The sequence below is a fragment of the Equus caballus genome, unplaced genomic scaffold (genome assembly GCF_041296265.1).
Source record: "Equus caballus isolate H_3958 breed thoroughbred unplaced genomic scaffold, TB-T2T haplotype2-0000564, whole genome shotgun sequence".
In the NCBI taxonomy this organism is placed as follows: domain Eukaryota; kingdom Metazoa; phylum Chordata; class Mammalia; order Perissodactyla; family Equidae; genus Equus; species Equus caballus.
Genome location: NW_027221927.1, coordinates 223,649 through 247,069, shown reverse-complemented (window position 1 = coordinate 247,069; position 23,421 = coordinate 223,649). Strand labels below are relative to the sequence as shown.

Genomic DNA, 23,421 nt, shown 5'->3' with positions numbered 1-23,421 from the left:
CAGGGGCTGTGTAGTGGACCCTTTCCTTGGGTGGGTTGCCTTCCTCTTCATCATTTGCGTTGATTTGACTTGTGTGCTGTCATGTGCCTGGGAGGGTCATTATGAGGGATGGTCTTCCGAAGCTGTGACAAGTCAGCTGCAAGGATGTCGTTGAGTATTTGATTTGTTACACGATGTAGTTTCCTCTTATGAAGACCAAGGGGGAGAGAGTTCTCTGATAGCTTTTATTTTTATCTTAAGATGCTGACTCGTGTAACTGATTGGATCGTCCTGTTTTTGTTGGCTGCTAGAATTCTTAGAGCCAAACCTCTGACCTTCCTCGAGCAAATGTGCAGAATTTTATAGAATACGTTAATTTGGTGCATGAACCTACTCCCAGGACAGCCTCTCTTTCCTGCATTCAGCGTTCTTTTGTCCCATTTTTCTCTTTCTGCTCTTAGGTATGTCATTTTATCTTGTTGTGGTATATGTACTTATGTACGTTTCACTGGATCCTTTCTGAAATTAGATATAGCTCTGAATAAATAAATAATGAGTGGCACGAGTGATCTGCTCTCAGACGTTACAGCTGCTCTTAGTAAATGTTGGGTTCCCACATTACTGATGTACAAGAGGCCTGTGGATTTAGTATGGACAAATGCCTTATGGTTTAAGAGAAAATTCACATTATTTTGGTTTAAAGTGGCACATTAAGATTTCTGCCAAAAGGCAAGGAGCACTTCCCCCTTAATAAGCCCCCTCCCCTTGCCCCCATCCTGTGTTTAGGAACCTTTTTGAGTTGACTGCTGACCTTGGTGCCTCTTCTGAACGGATTATTTAGATGTTCAGTTCAGTTAAACCAGCATTTTCTATATAGTCTGCCACGTGTGGAAAACAGTGTTAAACTCTCTCTGATGCCTGAAGATCAAGCAGTGCATTCTCTGCCCTCAGGGAGCATTCCATCTACTTGGAGAGATGAGCCCGCCCCCCCCCCCCCCCCCCCCGTTTTTTTTTTGGTGAGGAAGATTAGCCCTGAGCTAACAGATTTGGACAATAGTGAGTTTGGTTAGAAATTTGTTTCCTTCCTCCCTTCTATTTAGATATTTTCTGGAATTCATAAAATGTTCATCGACCATTTCCTCCCCAATTTGTAAAACGTTATTTCTGTCATACCTTATCTAAATGGACTCATTTTAAAACAATGAAAAGATATGTTATATATAAGGTCTGATTTATTCAATGGAAAGGCATTTATTACTATGTTACTTTGTTACCGAGACTAATTTAGGTTTTGTTACAGGAGATAGCTTTTCCAAGACTAAAAAACAGCGCAATGTCTTCATTTCTCTTAAATCATTTCGTTTCCCTGACAGTCATTTTACAATAAAAAATATGTGTATCATTCAGTCTCAGATGTAAGTGGTCCCTGGACTCTGTCCAGTTTAAATACTGGGTAACTCATTAGGGACTCAGTTTTTTAAATAATATTTTTATTTTGAGTGTTAATATTTCAAGCACTTGTTTTATTCTTAATTTCTACTTTGATTCTTAACCATTTCAGTAATATATTTGTGGTTTAACTTTTGTTACCATTTTCCCAACCCTATTTAATTAGTCTTAAAATAAGTCTGTAGCAAGTTAAACATTTAAAAATAATCTTAAAATTATAAAAGTAATATGACTATGTGATAGTACAGAAAAGAAAAAAATTCACCCCAAATATTATCTTCACATCCACTGTGATGATTTTGGTGTATTACTTGCTTTAGTTTTTTTAGTATGCACTTTAAGTATAATTTTAGATTGTTATAATGATGTCCATATAGTTTTAAATTTTGGCTCTTTTCGCTTTGTATAATTGTATAAACACATAGCCATTTTGCTCCATAATTCTTTACTGTGTTTCTAATGTATTCTTAGTTACGGAGTAATATTTTGCTGGATGGATATTGGATAAATGACTCAATTGCTTCCTTATTAGTGTACATTTAGGTTTCTCTAACTTTTCACCATTGTAAATAACATGGTACTAAGTATTTTTGTGCCTCTACTGTAGTTTGGATTATTTCTCCAGGGTAGATTTCCAGAAGTGGGATTTCTGGATTGGAGGAGAAGTAAAGAAACCACTATTACTGGTAATAATAATAATGGCTGACATTTATCGACTATGTATAAAATGCCAGGCAGTGTTTCCAAGTGCTTGATATATATCACCTAATTTTCATTGTCGTAACAGCTTTTGAGGTAGGTGCCATGTTGTCCCCGTTGTATCTCTGTAGAAATAAAGGCACTGAGAGGTGAAGTGATTTACCCAGGATCTCTCACAGCTCACAGGTGGTGAAAGGAGGCTTTGAAACTGGGATTCAGACTTGGAGCCGCCTGTCTCCAGAGCGTGTGCTATCAGTTTCTGGTTGAAGCTCGCAGATGTCATCATCTGAGTCATGAAGCGTGCACGGCCTTGTTAGGTGCACGCTGCCTGGTCTTCTCATGTTGCTCAGTAGGACTGGGAGTTTCTTGTTTGATTCTGATGGTTGTGTCCCTGCGACATGTGGTGGTGGTCTTGAAAACTCTATGCTGGAAACCTTAGTCGGTGGATCTCGCAATTACTTAAGAAAGCCCTGCAGTTAAAAACATAGTGGGGTCAGAAGTCAGAGCAGACGGTGAGTCACATTCAAACAGCTGTTCTCACCCACTCCCCTTGTTTGCTGGCAGAATCTCCATCCCGCTACAGAGAATCTCTAACATTTTTGCCTGTTGGCTCGTGAAAGGCTTGCATAGAACTTAGAGTGGCATTAACATAGCCATTCTCAATAAGCAATAGTGATTTATGTTTTATTTTACTTCTAAGTACCAAAGGCTTGACTTTAGGATAAGTATGTAGGGGTATGTATGTATTTGTATAATTTCTTTTATGCTGAAGCAGTTTTTTTTTGAGGACCAAAGTAATTTCCTAATATATAAATGATTGCCAGTTTTAAACAGCAAAATATTTTCTCATTTGTTTGTAATACTGAGTTGGTCTATTTAGTAGATGCTAGTCTTGTATTTCTATTCCAGAAGACTACTTATTACATTATTCCCTCAATTAACCTAAGTCAAGTTCAAGCTTTGGTGATGGTTAGTTATAATATTTGTGTGTGTGTGTGAGGAAGATTGGCCCTGAGCTAACATCTGTGCCAGTCTTCCTCTATTTTGTATGTGGGATGCCACCACGGCATGGTTTGCTGAGCGGTGTGTAGGGCTGTGGCTGGGATCCAAACCCACAAACCATGGGCCACGGAAGTGGAGCACAAGAACTTAACCACTACACCACTGGGCTGGCCCCAGTTATAATGTGCTTTTCATATAAATCTTCAAAGGCAAAGTTTAAATAAACAAATAAAAAACAAATAAAGCCATCATTTAAAAAAATCATTAATGGCACATTGTACCTTTTATAGCTTCTTTTATAGTTATAGGCCCTCCTTTGAAAAATACAGAGCATTTTAAGTGAATAATCATATACAGAAAAATCATAATACAGATATATTAATATCCTCTCAATAAAGTTGAAGTCTGTGCTGTAAAAAGCCTTGCTGAAAAAGTGAAGATTTACTTTCCATCTGAGCAACAAACCTATAAATGTTGACTCCTTGATCTCGCTGGAGAATTCTTTCTTTCTCTGTTTAGTGAGAAATAGGGCCCAATTTAATGGAACCTTTGCTGCCTCCAACTTTTCTAGAATGAGGGATGGCTTTGGTGGTTGAATTTGTTAAGAATGAGACTTCCTTTCCCCCATTCCTAAAAGACCTGGGAGTTCCCATCTGCTGCCGGGCACGGGGCTCCGGAAGGTGAGTTTGGGGCCACTACGTATGATGGTGCAAGATGTGCATTGTACAGCGAAACCAGATAGAGTCTCCATTGCCTAACATGTGCAGAAGAACTGTCTGCTCCCCAGGCTAGGCATCTCTGGGTCTGTAATCACTTGGAAATGGTGCCTGAATGTAATGTGTACAAGCGGGAAAGGGACGATAGCAGTAGGCTGTATTTCTGAGACTCACGTTCTTTCCCATACCATCACTGCCCTCCTTGTCCTGCGCCTGTGTGAGCAGCTGACACATAATTTATGTCTTAGTTGCTGAACCGAAGACCAGTTATCCATTGCACATCATGTCGGCAGACCTTACGACTTCCCTGGAGAAGTGAACACTTATTTGCAGTTGCTTTTCAATGTTCATCTTCTACGTTTTGGTCATTATAAATGTGAGTGGGGATTTAGTGCCCTGGAGCCATAAATCTTAAATATTTCAAACTGTATTTTTAATAAGACAGTCTATAGTCAGCACTACTCCTGGACAGTAAAGTTCTTAATCTAAAAACATTTAAAAAGGTGTATTCACTTAGTTATCGAATTGCCGTAGGGTGGAAACTGTTTGATTCTGATAAGTATATATACCATTTCTTTTTTAATCCAGTAAGTGCTTCCATTTCTCTTTTTAATTAAATAAATTACCTTTCAGTTAAATTAGTCACTGGACATTTTCTGGCTGAATAAGGCACTTCCTGACACCGTCCGATTTGACGGGAATTGAGACATAGTAGGAGTTTTGGTCATACTGTTTGCCTTTTTTGCTCCCTAGAGTAATGAGGTGGATTTGCCATAGCAAATGGTTTGCATAAGTATATATAATTGTCGTAGAGTTTGAGATTAAGAAGTTTTTGCTTTTATTTTAACACTTAGATGTTTTTCTACATTTCTGTTTAGAAAGAAGATAAATGTTCTCTTTAGATCAGCGTGGCAGGGATCTTGAATTGCCGTATGATCCAAGTATAGTGCCTAAGGCTTCACAGCTGCATGAATCTTCTGTTTCTACAGGCTTTCATCGAGGAGATTCCACGTTGTCCCTGGAGAATTTTTTCTCCATAGTCCTTTCTCTCAGGGAATTCATCTTTATGTGTGAACTAGGTCCCTTTGATTTAGGCCTATTTCTTAGTCTGGTCCCAAGAGAGATAAATTAGGATTAGGTTGTTACTGTTTGTAAATTAGTAAGATTATAGTAATCAAAATCTCTTCCCTGCCTCCCCCCATATTAAATAAGGACATTTGATTTATGTGAGAAGCACTCATCTCAAAAAAAGAGAGAGGGTAATTGCTACCAAAGACAGAATAGTTTCCAAATGATCAATAATAGCTCCTCTTTGTGAAGAGCTAGTTTGGCCGTAAAGGACAGATCCTCTTCCAGTTTCACAGATTGGTTGATTTTGTCTTTTCTGTCCGCTGTTAGAGGCTTCTTCTACAGGTGGAGTAATACTAGCTAGAAGACTAGATGGTGCTTTATTTGGAAGCTTTTGGGAGTAAGTGACAGAAAACTCAACAGAAGCAGCTTGAACACCGGGGGCGTTTCTTATCTCACATAACGAAAGGTCTTGAAGTGGGAGTTTCCAAGGCTGGTTGGTCCAGCAGCTCAGTGACTTCAAGTCTTTATGTAACTACACATCCAGAGACGTGAAAAAGAGACTGTACCCATTCTGTGTTCTTAAAGCCTGAGGAAAACTTTCCAGAAACTACGCCTCCCATCTCCCAGGCCAGAATTGTGTCCATGCCTAAACCAGTGGCTTGGTCGTGGAAATACCATCACTGTGATGAACTCTGACCCAACATAATTCACTCTGGACTGGGGAGGAGTCTCACCTTCTCTGGAGGTCATGACAGCACAGGAAGGTGAAAAAGACTAGAGTTGTGTTAGCTAGGAAGAAGAGGAATGGTTTTTGGGTGGGCCACACAGGTGGGAAGGGAGTTCAGAGAAGATGGCCTGGAACACTTCCTGTCTGCACGTTAGCAACTGCATTGAAGAATGTTGCTGTAAAGTATATACCACTGACATGGGGAAAAATTAGCTTAACAAGGCTGTAGAAAAGAGTAAACCGTCTTATTTTTGGATTGGCTTAGAGATGACTTTGCCTAGGAGCTGAGATGTAAATGTGGTTTTTTAGGGTCCCAACAAGTTTTAAGAAGCTATTAGTAGGTAGTTTTCTCACTCAGGTTTTCTCTCAGTTCTGTGTAAACCAGCACAAGCAGGGGCCTGAGTGTTTGAGAACAACAGCGTGTGGTCTTTCTCTCTCTCTAACTCAGTTTTCAGCACAGCTAATGCTACTGATGAACGTGGGAGTGTCACAGCAGTTCTTTTGTTGGCTATTCATTTTGATTTTACTATCTTCTTGTTTTAGACAATGAATTTGCTGGTCAAACTTAGAAGGAGTTTTATTTCTTAATGTTTACATATCATAAGTTTTTTTTTTGAGGAAGATTCATCCTGACCTCACATCTGTTGCCAATCCTCCTCCTTTATTTTTTGCCCGAGGAAGATTAGCTCTGAGCTGACATCTGTGCCAGTCTTCCTCTACTTTGTATGTGGGATGTCTCCACTGCTTGGCTGAGGAGTGGAGCAGGTCCACACCTGGGATCCGAATCCACGAACCCTGAGCCGCTGCAGCGGAGCGCACGGAGCTTTAAGCACTTGGCCACAGGGCCGGCCCCTACGTATGTTAAGTTGTATTATTTTGTTTTAAAAGATTCAAATCTCCTCCAGGCCAAAGAGAAGAGATTCCTGGAAGGTTCAGAATTTTTATACCCGCTTTGGAGGGGGACAGCCTGGCAGTGGTCTAGGCTACAGTGGGAGGGGGAGGATGTTAAAGTCTTCGGATTTTTCTGTGGGCCAAGTGAACGCACTTGGAGTAGATTCTGCGTGTGAGGATGAAGTACTCGTCCTGCTGCTGGTGCTGTAAGTGGATGAAAATGAGGGCATCTTTTCATTGTGTTGTCCTCGCTCATTATTGGCAGACGATAGCAGTGCTTACTGACTGAATTCCCATTTAGTTTTAGTAGCTTTTCTGGCGATTCAGTCTTTCTCTACTTTTTTTTTTTAAAGATATGCTATCATGTTGTGTACAAATAATGTGATTTTGTCTCCTCCTTTCTAGTTAGACTTTTTGTTTTCTGCCTCACTTCATTAACTAGAACAGAACAATGTTCTGAATTCTCATTGATAATGAGTGTTATCATGTTCCTGTATTTGAGGTTAGTTAAAAAGCTTGACATGAGGGGACTATGAGGTGGCTTCAGTTTATGGATAATAGGGCTAAAGTTTCCTTGCTGATATAATGAAAAATGGAAACCAGTGCTAAAGTAAGAGCCAAAGAAGAAAGGATATTCAAGATATAGTAATATAGAGAATTAATGATCACGAGGATGGACTAGAACATAATGGAGATGAGCGTGCATTGATCACGTGAAAGGAAGAACCAAGTCTGTCTTGTCTTCTTTGGGAAAAAACTATCATCACTAGAGCCATCTCATGGAAATGTCCGGGAAGCATTTATCTGAACTACAGGCAAAACATCTGACTCGACAGGATACGATTCTGCAGGCTGGGGAGGCGCTAGTGAGACACACACAGGAATCTGTCCCTCTGGCTCCAGAGCAGTGGGCGGTCTGGAGCCTTCTTGCTGGGCTCTTCTGCCGGTTTTGGTGAAGGTTGTCCTTGTGGATTTCCTGTGCATAAAATCCTTGCCCTAATTTCAACTACCTGTCCTGTAAGGAAACTGCAGCTGCTTCCAGGAGAGTCTATACTGTGGGGTCGGGTCCTAGGTTGGTGTATAAAGACAGAATCACATATGGCCACAATTTCCCTTGAAAGACCCCCCAAATCGCCCATAAAGAATCACGTATGGGATTTTGTGCCTCTTATTCTGTAGAGCAATATGTAGTTATGGATGTGTAGTATCTGAACTAAGGTATAGTACAGAATAAAGTATGTGCATGTAAAATACAGTTTTAGAGTGTTTTAACTGATATAAGAGAGTATCTTGAGTTTGTGTAAACTTGTGAATGGTATCATTTCACTGTACCTTCTGTAAGATACTAGAATAAGAAATTGAAGAATATTTTGAAATTTTCACGTGGCGACAGGAACTCTTTTATGTTTTAAATAGAGCATATTATATATTTCTGTGTGTGATTACTTTGAGAAAATTTAGTTTCTTAAAGTTTTAAAGATAGAAAGCAGAATAAACATGTGGCTATTTTGAAGTTAACATTTATTTATCCTGATTATTTTTAAAGTCAGTTTTAGAACGATAATTATAATGCCATATTGAATGCTTTATTTATTTATTTATTTTTAAAGATTGGCACCTGAGCTAACATTTATTGCCAATCTTTTTTTTTTGATTTCTTCTCCCCAAAGCCCCCCAGTACATAATTGTATATTCTAGTTCTCCAGGTCCTTCTGGTTGTGCTGTATGGGACGCCACCTCAGCATGGCCTGAGTGGTGCCATGTCCACACCCAGGATCCAAACCGGCCAAACCCTGGGCTGCTGAAGCAGAGCATGTGAACTTAACCCCTCGGCCGAGGCTGGCCCCTGGATGCTTTGTTTTTAATCTAAGTGCTAGCCATATCTTTTTGACACCGGATGGGAACATAGAGATGGGCATTCAGCCTGGTAATTATTCTCATAAATACGTAGGAAAAGTTCACAATTGCTGTTTTTTTCTTGCGTGTGGCTTGAGACCTGGGGGATTTTATCCTCCAGTCATTTCCGAAGAGAGACTAACTGGGGATTCTGACCTTTCCTGCTTGCCTGGCACCCCTCCTGAGCATCCAAAATGGGACCTTCAGGCCTAAACTGTTTGGTAAATGTCTGGTTCTGGTTTGTCTAAGAGTGAGACTCTTTGAGCAGCAAGGACTTCTCGGAGAGGAAGTTCGTCTTTGTAATGTCTGGGGGATCCACGCGGCTGCTGATGAAGAAATCACGCAGGTAAAGAACTGGGATCCTGACATTGGCCAGAGAAGCTCTCTACACCTTCCTTTTAGGGCCACGGGCCCTGCTCTGGTCTGCGGAGCCACAGGGAGATGGAACTTGTTTGTCCTCGGAGGATGACGTAGTGCAAACAGTTTTAGACATGAAAGAGTACAGGCAGGCATGTACTTTGGAAAGATTGCTTAAGAGGGCATTCTTTGATGAAGGGCACAGCTGGTTGTTTTTCTCTCAAAAATAGGATAGCAGTGGGAGTGCGCAACTGATGTTCCCACTTTATCAGAGAGAAGCCCTTGTCCCCAGCCTTCATGGTGACTTTATATTATGGGGATTTAGGACATCCACTTTCTTCATTTTTAAAAATTTAACTTTGGGGCCAGCCCAGTGGCGCAGCGGTTAAGTGCGCACATTCCGCTTCGGCAGCCCGGGGTTCGCTGGTTCGGATCCCGGGTGTGGACATGGCACCGCCTGGCAAGCCATGCTGTGGTAGGCGTCCCACATATAAAGTAGAGGGAGATGGGCAAAGATGTTAGCTCAGGGCCAGTCTTCCTCAGCAAAAAGAGGAGGATTGGCGGCAGATGTTAGCTCAGGGCTAATCTTCCTCAAAAAGAAAAATTTAACTTTGCTTTATAATACGATACACAGTCCTCATTCAAATTTTGCCAATTGTCTCAACTTTCATTTTTTAAAAACAGCTTTACTGAGGTATGATTAGCATAAAATAAGCTGTACATATTTAATATATGCAGTTTGATCAGTTTGGTATATACCTATAAAACCATCACCATCAAGATAATGAACATATCCGTCACCCTCAAAAGTTCCTTCATGCCCCTTTGTTTTTGCTTTTTGAGGAATATTAGCCCCGAGCTAACTGCTACCAATCCTCCTCTTTTTGCTGAGGAAGACTGGCCCTGAGCTAACATCATGCCCATCTTCCTCTACTTTATATGTGTGACACCTACCACAGCATGGCTTGCCAAGTGGTGCCATGTCCGCACCCGGGATCCGAACTGGCAAACCCCGGGCCGCCAAAGTGGAACGTGCGCACTTAACCACTGCACCACGGGAACAGCCCCCATCATGGCCCTTTGTGATACCTCTCTTATGTCCTTCTCCAATCCGTCCGTCCATCCCCAGGCAACCATGAATCTGCTTTCTGTCACTGTAGATTTAGTTCACATTTTGTAAAATTTTATATAAATGGAAATATGCAGTCTGCATGCCCTTTTTTCTGGCTTTTTTTTTTTTCCAACTCAGCATACTCATTTTGAAATTCATCTATGTTGTTGGACCTATGAATAGTTCACTCGTTTTTATTGCTTAGTAGTCTAATGTATGGATATGCCAAAACTTGGTTATCCATTGACTTGTTATTGGACATTTGAGTTGCTTCCAGTGTTTGGCCATACAAGTCTTTGTATGGACATATGCTTCCATTTCTCTTGGTAAATACCTGGGAGTAGAGTGACTGGATTGTAGGGTAGGTGTATGTTAACTTTTAAAAAAACTGCTCAACTGTTTTCCAAAGTGGTTGTATTATTTTACATTTCCATCAGCAGTGTTTGAGAGTTCTGACTGCTCCACATCCTGGCCAGTCTTTTTAATTTTAGCCATTCTAGTAGTTGTGAAGTGGTTTCTCAATGTGGTTTTAATTTGCATTTTCCTAATAACTAATAATGTTGAGTATCTGTCTATGTACTTTTTGGAAAATGGCCTCCTTTTGAAAACATGAAAGAGAAATGTTGATCAAATCTTGGTTTTCTTGTAAAATCTGACATTTGTCCTTGCCTATATGATGTGAGTGAAAAAAAGAGAGAGGTGAGAAGGGCAGGTGTGACTAGACCTGGCCCTCTCTTACTGAAAGGAGATTCAGAAGTACAGCCTAGAAATAGGGTTGTCGAGAGGCTACACAAGGTAAGGAAATCAGATGAAACAAGGAGAGTGGAAGGGAAAGATTAGGGCCTGTGACCACTAAAGGAAGTTTGTAGTATCAGATTCTCTCATTTGCTTTTTTTTTTTCTTCTTTGGGGGGCAGTGAGGAAGATTCACCCTGAGTCAACATCTGTGCCCATCCGCTTCCATTTTATATGTGGGACACTGCCACAGCATGGCTTGATGAGTGGTGTGTAGGTCCTTGCCCTGGATCTGAACCTGCGAACCCTGGGCCACTAAATAACCACTGTGTCACTGGGCCGGCCTCTCATTTTCTTAAAACCACATGTTCTTTATTCCAGATTACAAATCTGAATGAGACTTCTACTAGGAAAGTGCCTTTGAAAGTATAGAGTATAGATACTGCTCCTGCTTTCTTCCTACTTCCTTATTTCTTCCTGCCGTCTGAGACTTCTTTGAACCTGGTTTTTTGAACGTCTCCAGGGGCCTCATAATTGTCATGTGTGATGACTTGTTTTCAAGCTCTCATCTTAGATTTTTCTGTGGGATGCGGCTTTCTTGACCTCCTCTCTCTTCTTGAGACTCATCTCCTTGGCCTTAGTGACACCACTAAATTTTGGGTTTTTTTTTTTGCTACTTCTCTGATTTCTTTGAGGATTTCGCTTGTTTCATGAACCTGGGTTTCAGGGAGGGCCATACTCAGTGTGCTGGTCCCATTTTCTTTCTTTGCGCTGGAATCTTTGCACCTTGCGTGGATTCAGCCACGCTTGGTGAGCAGAGGGCTTCCCTTCCCATCTAGAACTCAGGTCTTTGTGTGCTGACTTTTAGTATTTTTTTTCTGGGTATCACCTTGGTAACAACCCATCTGAAACCACATTTGCCTTCTGTGTCCCTAGATGACTCCAGACTTGCCTCTTCCTCTCATGGTGCTGCCATTCTCTCAGGCTCCCACTCTTGAGTCTACCCTGTCATCCATGCTTCTTCCCTCTGCGTTCAGGTCTGTGAGACTTTGTATTATACCTCTCATCTCTGTCTCCATCTTTACCGTCATGCCACCATCATGCCAATTCAGGTTTTCATCACTCTCTGCTAGGATTGTGACAGTGGCTTCCTAACTGGTCACTTAGTCTCTGTCTCTCTCCTCTCCAGTCTACTCACTGACATCTCTGATCGATCGGTCTTGTTAGCTCACTGGGTTGTTCATGGTTTGTTTTGAAAAAGTCTATGATTTCTGCCAAACATGATTTATTTCTCTGAAATTTGTTTTTTGGGTTCTCCTAATGTCATCCCTGACTACTTTACGGTCTTATGTTCTGTCACTCACCTACACAAAACTCTGCGCTACAGCAGAATTGGTCTCTTTATTATTCCCTGACTACCTGATGGATACACATGCCCACTGCTGCTACTCTGTGAAATCTGTTCCATTCTCTAAGAGATTTCTCATTCCTCCTCCCCATAGCTATGTCTTGGCCTTATTTCAAGGTTTTCCTGTTTCCAGTTCTTCCCTGAAGTCTTGCTTGGTCGTGTCATCTTTAAGTAATCATTCTCTCCTTTGAAATTATGGTCTGTGACAGGCAGTTGAACATTTTGTGTTATTGTTCATTTTTCAGGAACTTTTCTTCTCTAACCAGAATTCAATTTCCCTGAGTTCGAAGTCTCTAAGTCCCTGTGGTGTGCGTGCACTCTTCCAGATGCTTGAGTTCTAATCGTAATGATGCCTTACAATAATTCTAGAAATAATGATGCCTGACAAAGGAAGAGGAAACACCGGGTTGTATGACTGCATTTGCTAGCACTGATATCTGGTGGAAACCAAAAGATTTCACTCATTCTGACTGTTGAGTGCCTGCCATGTGCCAGGTGCTCTCACGGATTCCCTCATGCTGAATCCTAGTGGTCTTTTGAGGCAGGTGTTGTTATCCCCATTTTACAGTTGGGGAAACTGAAGCTTACACCCGTGTATGCCCAGGGCTACGCAACTGCTTAGTGGCCGAGCTGGGATTAAAATATTTCCCCTGTCTGTCTGACTCCCAAACCTTCTCTTCCCTGTACCATAGTCTTTGCAGGCCTGGTTGGCGAGGCCTTCATATGGGGGTTATTCTGAGGTACTGTTAACACTCCATTTCTAAGATGTCAGATTATCTGTGGTAAATGTTTCAAGTACATGGGAATGGAATTAAGTTGAGGAGATAAAGCAATTCATTTACACCATTCACTCGTATTTACTCTCTTTTTCTCATTGACTCTCACGGTTTGTGCAATGTATAGTCCATTCAGAAGCCCTTTAAATAATGGCCAAGGAAAGTGCAGATTACGTATATAGGTTTCTGAAGGTTAGCCTACGCAAGTGGTTTTTGTCAGTTTGACAGGTAACTCGATTTCTGGTTGTAGGGCAGGAATTTTGAGAATTGAGGCTAGCTTCTCAGAGGAAGCTAGGCAACCTTCTTAGGTTGAACTCAGTCTGCCCTTGAAAAGGTGGTTCAGTTATTTGATTAGGGGTGTATGGATTATAGGATGTTAGACCTGCCTCAGTTTCCAAATGTAAGTACAAAAGAACGTGTCCTAGGCTCACTTGAAAAAAAGTTCAATCTGTAGCTTCCCTCCCCAAAGCGTCATGTGAAATAAGATTATCTGTAGTATTTAGTGAGTATCAAAGAGTGAGGAAATATAAGTGAACAGTTTCAGCTGCCTGGGGGCAGAAGCAATGATTCATATATTTGAGATCTGCACCCCAGACCTTCCTGGTTTGTACTCAGTCAAGAAGAGAGGCATCAAGTAGGTTTCATGACAGAACAGAAAACAGTTTATTGATGGTGTGGGAACACCTTAGAAAGGAATAGAAATCATCAACTTTAGCACCCACCAGGGTCTGTGTGTCAGCATGCCTGGACCAGTTCAGAACAATGGCCCCCACCAATGTCTCAGTCTCTGGAGACGTCCCTCCTCTCACCAAGGTGCCCCCAGAACCCACCAGAACAGAAGGACTCCAGTGCCTTTAAGGGAACTCCAGCCCACGAACCCAAGCAGAGTCTTTCCAGACTGCATGCCCTCACCTTCTCGCTCTGCCTCAATGGGCTCTAGATGCTCCAGCTGGAATCCAGAGAAGATTGGCATGGCTCTCCATTTCTAAGCCAGACTGAAAGCTCCTGGAGGACGGAGACCACTTGGCCATTTTCAGCACTCAAATTTGACCCTCTACGTCACCTGGCGCAGGAAATACAAGTGGCCACATATAGTCAAGACAATCTAGAAGAAGAACAACCCCGGAGAGCTTCCACTACCAGATATGAAGCCTTAGTATAAAGCTACAGGCATCAGGGCAGCGTGCCGTCCTACTGCAAGGACAGCCACAAGGAGAAGGAAGAAGAAGAGAGAGTCCCCCTGAGACCCACAGACGTGAACATTTGTATGTGACAGAAGAGTCAGGCCGAGCATTGGGGAGAAGACAGTCTTCTCAGTCAGTGGTCCAGGGGCACTGGCTATCCAGACGGGAAAGAATTCACCTTGACTCCTGCCTCACACCATAAACAAAGGACAATTCCAGATGATTTTACATCCAAATGTGGATGTTTAAAACAATGACATTTGTAGTAGATAATACAGGGGAATATTTTCATGACTTTGGGGCAAGCAAAGATTTCTTAGGCAGGTCAGAGGGTACACTAAACATAAACACAAAAATGTATAAATTGGACTTTATTATTAAGAACATCTCCTCGTCAAATGATATCTTCGAGAGAGTGAGAAGGCAAGAACAGAATGGGAATAAACACTTGCCATATTTTATCTGGAAAAGCCTCATGTAAGATACGTAACTAACTCCCATAAATTATTAAGAAAACAGACAACTTACCAGAAAAAAATGGGCAAAAGATTCAACTAGGCGTTTCACAAAGAAGAAAATTAAATGCCCAACAAGTATTTGAAAAGGTGCATAACATTGTTACTGGTGGGGAAAATGTAAATTAACACCAAGATGTGATACTAATGCACAATGACTAAAACAAAACCACTGAAAATATGAAGAGTCGGTGAGGATGGAGAGTAACTGGGCCCTCACAGACTGCTGAGGGTGTCCGCCACTTTCAAAAGCTCTTTTAAGATCTCCTGAAGATGGAGCTTCACATACTCTAGGTCCCCAAAATTCCTCTCTTAGATAAACACCCAATAGAAATGCCTACATATGTTCCTCACTGCGAAAGAACATTATCACTTAGTTTACCTATTTCCAAGTCCTCAGGACCTAATTCTGTGTTTTTATTGTTTTCCTTCTGGTCTGGGGCTTTTATACATTGCTGGGTGGTAGAGGAGTGGTTTTTTCGCATGGTGGTAGAATTCGGTTGCAGTTACAGCCCGTCGCCACTAGATGGGGGTCTAGTGCCGCGTGTTCTGAGCTCTCTGCCTTCGGGCAAGATGGCGGCGCCCAGTGCGCTTTGCTGGGTGGGGGTGGGGAGGTGGGGGCGGTTTCTCTTGCGCACCAATGTGGATTCATCAGTTTTGTTCCCTGGTCTCCCGGGGCCCTGGGTTTATGGGGTCCGCGCACACGGAGGCTTTCCCCCGTCAGCGGGTTTCCACTGTACCGGTGGACGGGAGTCCTAGGTGATCCCCCGTCATGCGTCCCCGCCCCCGCTCCTTCCCGACCCGTGCAGCGATCCCGGTTTCTAGGGGAGGGAGCAAAGTTCTCTCCTACCCCGTTCCAGCTCCTCCGAGGTGGGCAGCAGGGGGTCCATCCTCTGTCTTTTGATACTGTAGGTCTCTGAGTCCTGGCATTAGGTTCATTAGCTGCAATTCAGGGTTTTTTTGTCAGTCCTTTGTTGTACTTTGGAGGGGAGAGAGTCCCGGGTCAGCTCACCCCGCCATTTTGCTCAAATCCTACGTGAACAGACTATTTTCTTAACTAAACAAGCTTCCAGCTGACGCCCCCACTGATTCTGAGGGGGCTTCTTTCTCAAACTCTCAGAGCCACCCTGGCCGGAATGAGACCGCTCTTTCTACTGATGGACTTAGGCCGACTCTTTCTGCCTCCAGCGTCCCTCATGTGTCGGACAAGTGGGCGGGCAGTTCGTGCCTTGACTTCCCTCCGGACCACGAGGCTGACTGCGTTCTTCCTTCTCAGCATCACCACCATGAGGAGAGGTCCGCCCTGAGCCAAGGCTCAGGACGCGGCCCCACACCTCTGAGACCTGACTGCCAGGTGTCCGCCACACAAGTGCCAGACCCGCCCTCCCCGAGGCCTGGCCCCCAGGGACCGGCCACCTGCTCGCTCAGGGTTCCTCTGCAGGATGGCTAAGCCTGTCCCTAACCCTGACCCCAACCCCTAATTAAGGATGGTGCGTTGTGCTGCATGTTCTAGATATCTCACTCTGTCAATTATTTGGGACTAGGAGAGACTAGTTCTCTTCCTATTACTTTTCTGTTTGTTCGTTTGTTTTTCCAGCAAAATATCTATAAAATAGTCAATACGCTTATGCAATGAAGTTCCACCTCATATTGATCAGAGAGAGGCTGGGTCCAGCCATCTGTGCCTAGAATAGAGTCTGGGGCCTGATAAAGACGTGTGAATGAATGGGACCTAAAAGTGTGGGGGGAGCACACACACGGGCCCCCAATGCCCAGGAGGTTCCAGGCAGACACAGAGCAAGGTCAAACGCCACAAGAACTGGCCTGGCTTGTCTGAGGACTGCTGGGAATTCCGTGTCACTGAAGCCAAGTGAGCAAGGGAGAGACTCCTGGGGGATGAGAACACTTGTCGGCCATTGTGCAGCCTGGTTTGACTCTGGGCGAGATGAAGAGCCAGGGGAGGGCTGGAGTAAGGAGGGGCGCCATCCCACTTACTGTGGCCCTGGTGCTGTGAGGCAGGAGCAGGGGCCAAGTCAGAAGCAGGGCCAGCCAGGAGGCCACAGGAGTGACATGGGGAGCTCAGGCCGGGGTGTGAGCGGTGCAGAAGGCGACACGTGCTCAGGGCTGAGATGTGCATTTGCAGGGAGAACCAGGGCTGGCTCTGCAGGCATGTGACTGTGCTGTCATACGAGGCCCCTCGCTCAGGAGAGCCTGGTGCTTGCTCTCATGCTCTCCTGCTGCCATCCTGAGGTGCCGTCCCCCAGCTCTATCGTGTTATCATTGACATGTAACGTTGGGTGAGGTTAAGGACTGCGAGGCCGTATTTTGACACACGCACATATTGTGAAATGAATTCAACAGTAAGCTTAGTGAACACCTCCCTTTCCTCCCATATTTACCTTTGTGTGCGTGTGAGGTGGGAACATTTCAGATCCGCTGTCTTATCAACATTCTAGTGTATCATAGAGTATTGATAACTGCAGTGATCATTCTGTCGAGTCGATCCCACAATTTATTCATCTTCTAAAGGAAAGTGTGTACCCTGTGTCCTACATCCCCCCACTGCCCCCACCTCCCAGCCCCCGGCAGACGCCATGCTGTTCTGTTTCCATGAGCTTGGCTTTTTTAGAGTCCACACTTAAAGAAAATGTAAGGTAAGAAAAACCCACATACTTACGTTTCAAGTCCTCTCCGTAACGGGACTTTGGCTGACTTCTCAGGGGCTCTGATTAGGGGCATGCTGCTCCCCAGGCACTGGGAGACTGGAAGGAGAATTCCTCCTCACAGTCAAAGGACCACTTTGGCCACTTTCTCACTCACATCGTGGTTGTACATCTGGAAGTAAGCCGATTAAGTGTTTCTTCTCAGGAATATCTATCAGCCTCTTGTACATTTTGTCAGGATTAATTTCTGTGAAGGTAGAGAATGTAACCTGTGTGTCCATGCACCGGAGGACATGTAGACTGCAGGGCAGCGCGAAGTGCTCCAAGCACAGGGATTGAGTCCTCTGCCCACCTCTCCGCACACTGAGTGACAGCAACACAGACCATCCTGGATGCATAAGACGTCTCGTCGCGACTGAGTGATGGCACTCACATCAACCCACACCTGCTACTACAGCTATTATCGTATCTTTCTGACATTTTAGAAAACAATGGCCCTTTGATAATCAATGGGAATCACCCTTTCAAAGAGCCAGTGATGCCATGAACTTTAATGAGTGACATCCTTGTCCTGTTCCATCAGTTTGTTCCCTGTGATTAGTTTGGGTAATCACTGAGTCACACTTTTTACTGAATAAAATGTGTGCAAACAAGAAAATTGGTTGGTTGTTCTAAAAATAGCATTTGTGAACATATTGAAAAAGCAATAGCCAGCCTGGTGGCATAGTGGTTAATAACGTTCATGTGCTCCACTTCAGAGGCCCGGGGGGGTTCTTGGGCTCAGATCTGGGTGCAGACGTACCCATTTCTCATCAGCCAGGCTGTGGCAGTGACTTGCATGCAAAACAGAGGAAGCTTGCAACAGATGGTAGCTCAGGGACAATCTTCCTCATCAAAAAACAAAACAAATAAAACAAACAACCCCAAAAGAGGCTTCTAGACCAAAGTCTCTCTTTTTCCACTAGTACCACAATAATATTTCCTTTCCAGCCTCTTTGCTCTCTTCACTCTGTGCCCATGTGAAGTAGTGTTCAGCAAGGAAATGGGCTGGAAGTGCTGTTTGCATGTATAGGCTCAGTCCATGAAAACGTGCCTCAGGATGTGCCATACATTTCCCCTTTGCAACGTTCTGGAAGGAACCTAAGGACACGCCCAGAGCCGAATCCACATGTCGAAGAGGACAAATCCCCAAATTGAAGGTAGCTGGGTCCTGACCCTCTGACTGGAGGAAAATCAATAGGCAGAGTCACTTGCTATTTGAAAGCTTGTGTTGAGATGCTATATGCAGGAAACAAATCTATATAATGTTCCAATAACTGATATTTTCATTTATCTTTGGGCCAGCAGATGACTTGACTTGACTTTAAAGAAGTCTGTAACAAAAATTGTTCTGAAGCAAGTTTTCCATGAAAAAATATGTTTCCAAATCTGGAAACAGTAAATAGCCCTTGAAGAGCTGAAAGGGTAAATTAAAAATGTAATTCTTAAGTTTATTTATTTATTTTTTCTTATTGTATAAGTTTCAGGTGTAGAGCATGATAATTTGCCACCTGTGCATAAGTTTATTTAAAAAACGAAAATCACATTCTCTCCCAACAATTTTTTGATATTAAAGATGTATCACATTTTAAATATATTACCATTCTTTTGTTTTCAGATAGTTTGTAGCTGGTAGGAGTGCAGATTACTTTCTTGTGCCTAAAAATACAATCGAACAGAGACAGTCAGGACCCGAATATTCTTCCTCACTTCATCAGTTTTGGATGCACTTGCTACACAGCTGGATTCCCTCCCCGACAAGCTCTCAGGCAGACCAGCTGTCCTCCAGGGCTTCAGAGAGCTGCGGATTCCTCGGAAGCACCTCTGGACCACAATTCAGGACCACAAATGAGGACGAGCCAACAGATTTTCAGCTCTCATCTTTGGCTTCAGTTCTCTGTGACTGTGATCAAGTCTGTAGGGCAGTTTATCAAAGAGGGTCTGATCACAAGCAGAGCTGCAGTCCTTTGAGTCTAACCCTAACATCCTGTGGAGACTCTGATGATGAAAATGGGTGGCTGTATTCTAGGGACTTGAAATGGGTGCTTTCATTGTGCCGTGGCATCGAGGCGGTCTTTTTCAAGGACTCCAAAGCCTGGTGACTCCCTTGTTCTCCAGGCCATGGCTCCAAGGGGTGGGGCATGTCCTGGGCAAGAGAGCAGCGCTGGCTGCAGCAGAGCGTCCTCGGGACCATCGCAAAGAGACTAGGGCACTCGGGTTTGAGTAATTTAGCACCATTTCCGGAAGGGGCGCCCATCCACCTCCAGCTGTGAGTTCTGAGCCTCTTGCTCTGCCCCCGGTGTCCGGCAGGGGGCGCATGGACCTCCATTTGTGAGCAGCGTGGGGTGCCTGCGGGTTCTGCCAGAGGCCGCAGGAGCTGCATCCTCAGCGGGGAAGGTGCTTCGCTTGTCAGGAGGATGGAGGAGACACAGCTGCGGTCATGTTGGGGTCTCCTGCTCAGAAAGAACACACCTCCTGTCTGGCCCTCATGGCTGACGAGGGGGCTGCGTTCGGGGCCCCGCGACGTTTTTCTTAAACGGTCAGCACAGAAGCTTTATTTTCTGGGCTGTTCCCTCGTGGTTTATTCTCTACTTTCTCAGTCATGTTTTAAGAAGACTTACTTTATAAAAGTATCTCTTCATTGAGGTGTTGGAAGGCTCAGAATCACAGCATGCTGGGTATTTGTTGCATATTCAGGATTGTTTCTGGGGAGAAATTCTGATACAAATTAAAGGAGAAGGGAAACCTACATGACTGTGAAGTGAATATGCCAGATATTGGAACTTTTCAATCATGAGTGATGGGGACTGGCAGATGGCAGCCTGGGGTGAAAGGGGAAATGGTTGCAATCGTATAAGTGTCTTCTTTATTTTTAATGCTTAATGTGTCTTAGGACGTGAAAGTGATCGAAAAATGCCGTTTGTGGTTGGTGGTTTAACACCGCCTTACTTTCCAGCTCTGCAGGACTCTGCAGCATTGTCTTGTGCATTCTCAGCCTCAGCCTGGATATCAGCCTTTTCCTCAAGGAACGCTGGCTCCTTGTATGAGACAATTGCATTAAAAACATGGCTCTGTGAGCTCAGTGTGCTGGTTGCTCCGGGGTGTCCTTGCTTCTTGGCCCTCTCGGTGGCAGGATGCTTAAGTTAGGCTGGTGTGCTGACCTTACCGTGTGTACACTGTCTGCTATAAATGTGTCTATATGGAAACGGCCATGTTTAGATTAAGGTCAGCATCAGTTCAGAGCACGGCTTCCCACTCGAATGCATGGCCACATGGAGCCCTCCAGCCCGCGCCCTGCCCTCCCCGAAACCTGCCCCTCCAGTAGTGGAACCCTGTCTCCTGCTGTCTGGTGACCACTCAGTCCTTTCTCCAATCCCGGTCTAGATGCATAGGGGCCTCACAGTTATTAACCAGTAACTGTTGAGAAAGAACTTTATCAAGTAGGGCTCTTTGCTTGGTTGGTTTCTTTTCCTGTAGTTGTACAGATTCCAGTCATTTCCAAAGGTCCTTAGGTCAACACCACTTCCCCCACCACTTGCTGTGTGTTTTTTCCATTCTCAATATAGTTACACTCTTTAGTCTCATTTGCATTCCATCCAAGGATCCACCCACCTAAATCATTTTACTAATTTGTGTAAGTCAAGATTTGCTCTTTCTACTGTAAAAATCTGGGGATTTTGTCAAAGGCAGAGAGGCAAGTATCCGCCATTAAAGCATCACACAGATTTCCTGACCTCTCCGCCCACACCATCCCTGCACAGCACTGGGAAGCTGATCTGTGTATCAAATTGATTGCTTTGTGTTCGCAGAATGCCATATCAATGAGATCATACTCTACCCAGCCTTCACAGATGCTTCTTTCAGTTATAAAGATGAGTTTGAGATTCCTCCATGTCTGTTCATCTTGATAGTTCTTTCAGTGTTGGCACTTGATTGCATTACATTGCATGGATGTACCTCATTTGGGTGTGCTTTCATTTATTGAAGGTTATCTTTGTTCATTCAAGTTCCCTGCCCCTATAAATAAGGTGCAATGTACATATGTGTGCTGGCTTTTTTGTTGACGTTCTATTTGAAAACAGTGTGTAAATACCTAGGAAGATGGTTGAGGGATCACGAGTTAAGATGATGTTTAGCTTTGTAACAAAGTACCCAAGTGTCTTCCACAGCGGCTGCACCACTCGGCATGGGCAGCAGCGATGATGACGGAGAGTCTGTGCTGTCCTGCCCCCCAGCCATGAATTGATATCGTCTATTTGTGTGTAAAGGTTGTCTCACTTTGTTTCAGTTTTCTTCTCTCTAATGATAAGTGATTTTGAGCGTGTTCTTGCATGCTTAATTTATGCTTATATCTTCATTAGTGAGGTGTTTTTTCAGATCTTTACCCATTTTTAATTGGAATGTTTGTTTTCTTATTGTTGAATTTATGATGCTTTGTACCTTTTAATACAGCCTTTTCTTAGATATGCTTCTTGCAAAGATTTCTCACAGTCTAGAGTTGGTCTTTTTCTTCTCTTAACAGTATTGTCACAGAGTAGAAAATTTTAATTCTAACAAAGTCCACCTTAACTTGATTTTTCTTTGAAGACTCATTCTTTCAATGTTGAGGATAAAAGGTCCTCATGAAAACCGAGGTCATATCTTCTCCTTTGCTATTTCTAGAATTTTAATAGCTTTTTAGTTTACATTTACATCCATGAACAATTTTGGTGAATATTTGTGTCATGTGGAAAGTTTGTGTCTTTGTTAATTGTTTTCCATAAGGTCACCCGATTGTGGCATCACCATTTGTTTAAAAGACTAACTTTTCTCCATCAAATTGCCTTTGATCTTTGGACAAAGATCAGTTGACCATGTTTGTGAGTCTATCTATGGACTCTGTGTTCTTTTCCATTTATCTACTGGCACATTCTTACCCCAGCATCATGCTCGCTGTAGCTTTTTAAATCCTGGAACGGGGAAGTGCGGCTTACTCAACTTTGCTCTTCAGTGTTGTGCAGGATATTCCAGGTGCAGAAACGGTTTGTAGATATCTACAAAGTGTCTGACTGGGACATTGACTGGGGTTGTGTTGACTCTATAGGTCCAGTCGGGAAGAGCTGACGTCTTCATTATACTGAGTCTACTGATCATGGAAGTGAAATACGTCTCCTATTAGGTAGGTTTTCTTTGCCAGCTTTCCACAGCATTTGGTAGTTTTCTGGGTACAGATTTGTCTTTACTTGTTTATATTTTTACACAAGGATTTTATTTATTTTCCTTTTGTACCCTTTTGTGAAGGGCATTTTCTTTTCTTTTAAGTTCCCCTCATTCATTGGCAGCACAGAGAATACGCACCGCGTGTTGCATTTTGACCTGTACTTCTTGTTATCATAATCCACTCTCATCAAGGCCTGGGATGCTGTGCCCATTTCCGTTTGAACTTCAGAAATTAAGGGACTGAACAGTGTGACCACTGAGCTGCTGTGCCTCGGCTTAGGAGTCCCTGCTTAGCGGTAGCCAGCTTGCTCCCCGGCCGGGGGCACAGGGCTCACACCGCCGCCTTGTTCTGACCGGGGCCCCAGAGACCAGGGTGTGGTGCTGGGTGTGCTGCCCATGGATGCTGGTTCCTGGCCGCAGTGAGACAAGAGCTTCCTGTCCCCAGGATCGATGTGCCGCTCCCTGGGGAGGAGGATGCTCCCTGCCCGCTGCCGGCCCAGCAGGGGCCTGGGTGTCTCCTCTGACCTTCTCCTTTGGTTGTGCGCACAGAGCTGCATGGTCTGGACTGTTCCCGGGGCTTGTTCTCTACTCCCTCAGGGCGTGTGTTCCTGAGGCCTCTTGTGCACAGGATCGTCCTTTACGGGGCTCATGGGGCAATCACAGCCCGCTGTGCTGTGTCACAGGCTCGCGGGGTTTGTGGGAGGAATCGTGCACAGATTCAGACACACAGGTGCCCTCGTGAAAGGATGTGCGAGATGTCGGGCCTTCCCGGGGAAGGAGCTGGGAACACAGGACACGTCTGGAGACTACAGAATTGCTGGGCGAAAGGGAAAAAGTGTACAGATACACACGCACTACATGAATTGTTGATGGCTAATTTTTCCTGTAACGAGAAAGTAGCTGAAAAAATATTGCAAAGGTAAAGATGACGTATTAATACACATTGTTTCAATATTTTAAGTATATCAGAGTGAGGAGTTATTACAGTTTTACTTTCCTGGCTTT

At 43.8% G+C, this 23,421-nt stretch overlaps 2 protein-coding genes and 1 long non-coding RNA gene across 4 annotated transcripts in view; 2 read left to right on the top strand and 1 right to left on the bottom strand.

The window, feature by feature from the left end:
* The window catches only part of LOC138922188 (protein phosphatase 1L-like), a 62,449-nt gene that overhangs the window by 5,456 nt on the left and 33,572 nt on the right, over window positions 1-23,421 (top strand). Inside the window, exon 2 of the mRNA XM_070259032.1 lies at window positions 22,301-22,375. Within this exon, the coding sequence (XP_070115133.1) occupies window positions 22,301-22,375 (75 nt within the window). The remainder of the gene's footprint in view (window positions 1-22,300; window positions 22,376-23,421) is intronic.
* The window catches only part of LOC138922186 (elongation factor G, mitochondrial-like), a 77,171-nt gene that overhangs the window by 31,860 nt on the left and 21,890 nt on the right, over window positions 1-23,421 (top strand). The window lies entirely within an intron of this gene.
* On the bottom strand, window positions 1,190-15,023 carry LOC138922190 (uncharacterized). Its single transcript, XR_011435262.1, has 3 exons — window positions 14,898-15,023; window positions 13,729-13,879; window positions 1,190-2,597 (listed from the first exon to the last, which is right to left on the bottom strand). It is a non-coding gene; the product is annotated as an uncharacterized lncRNA (long non-coding RNA).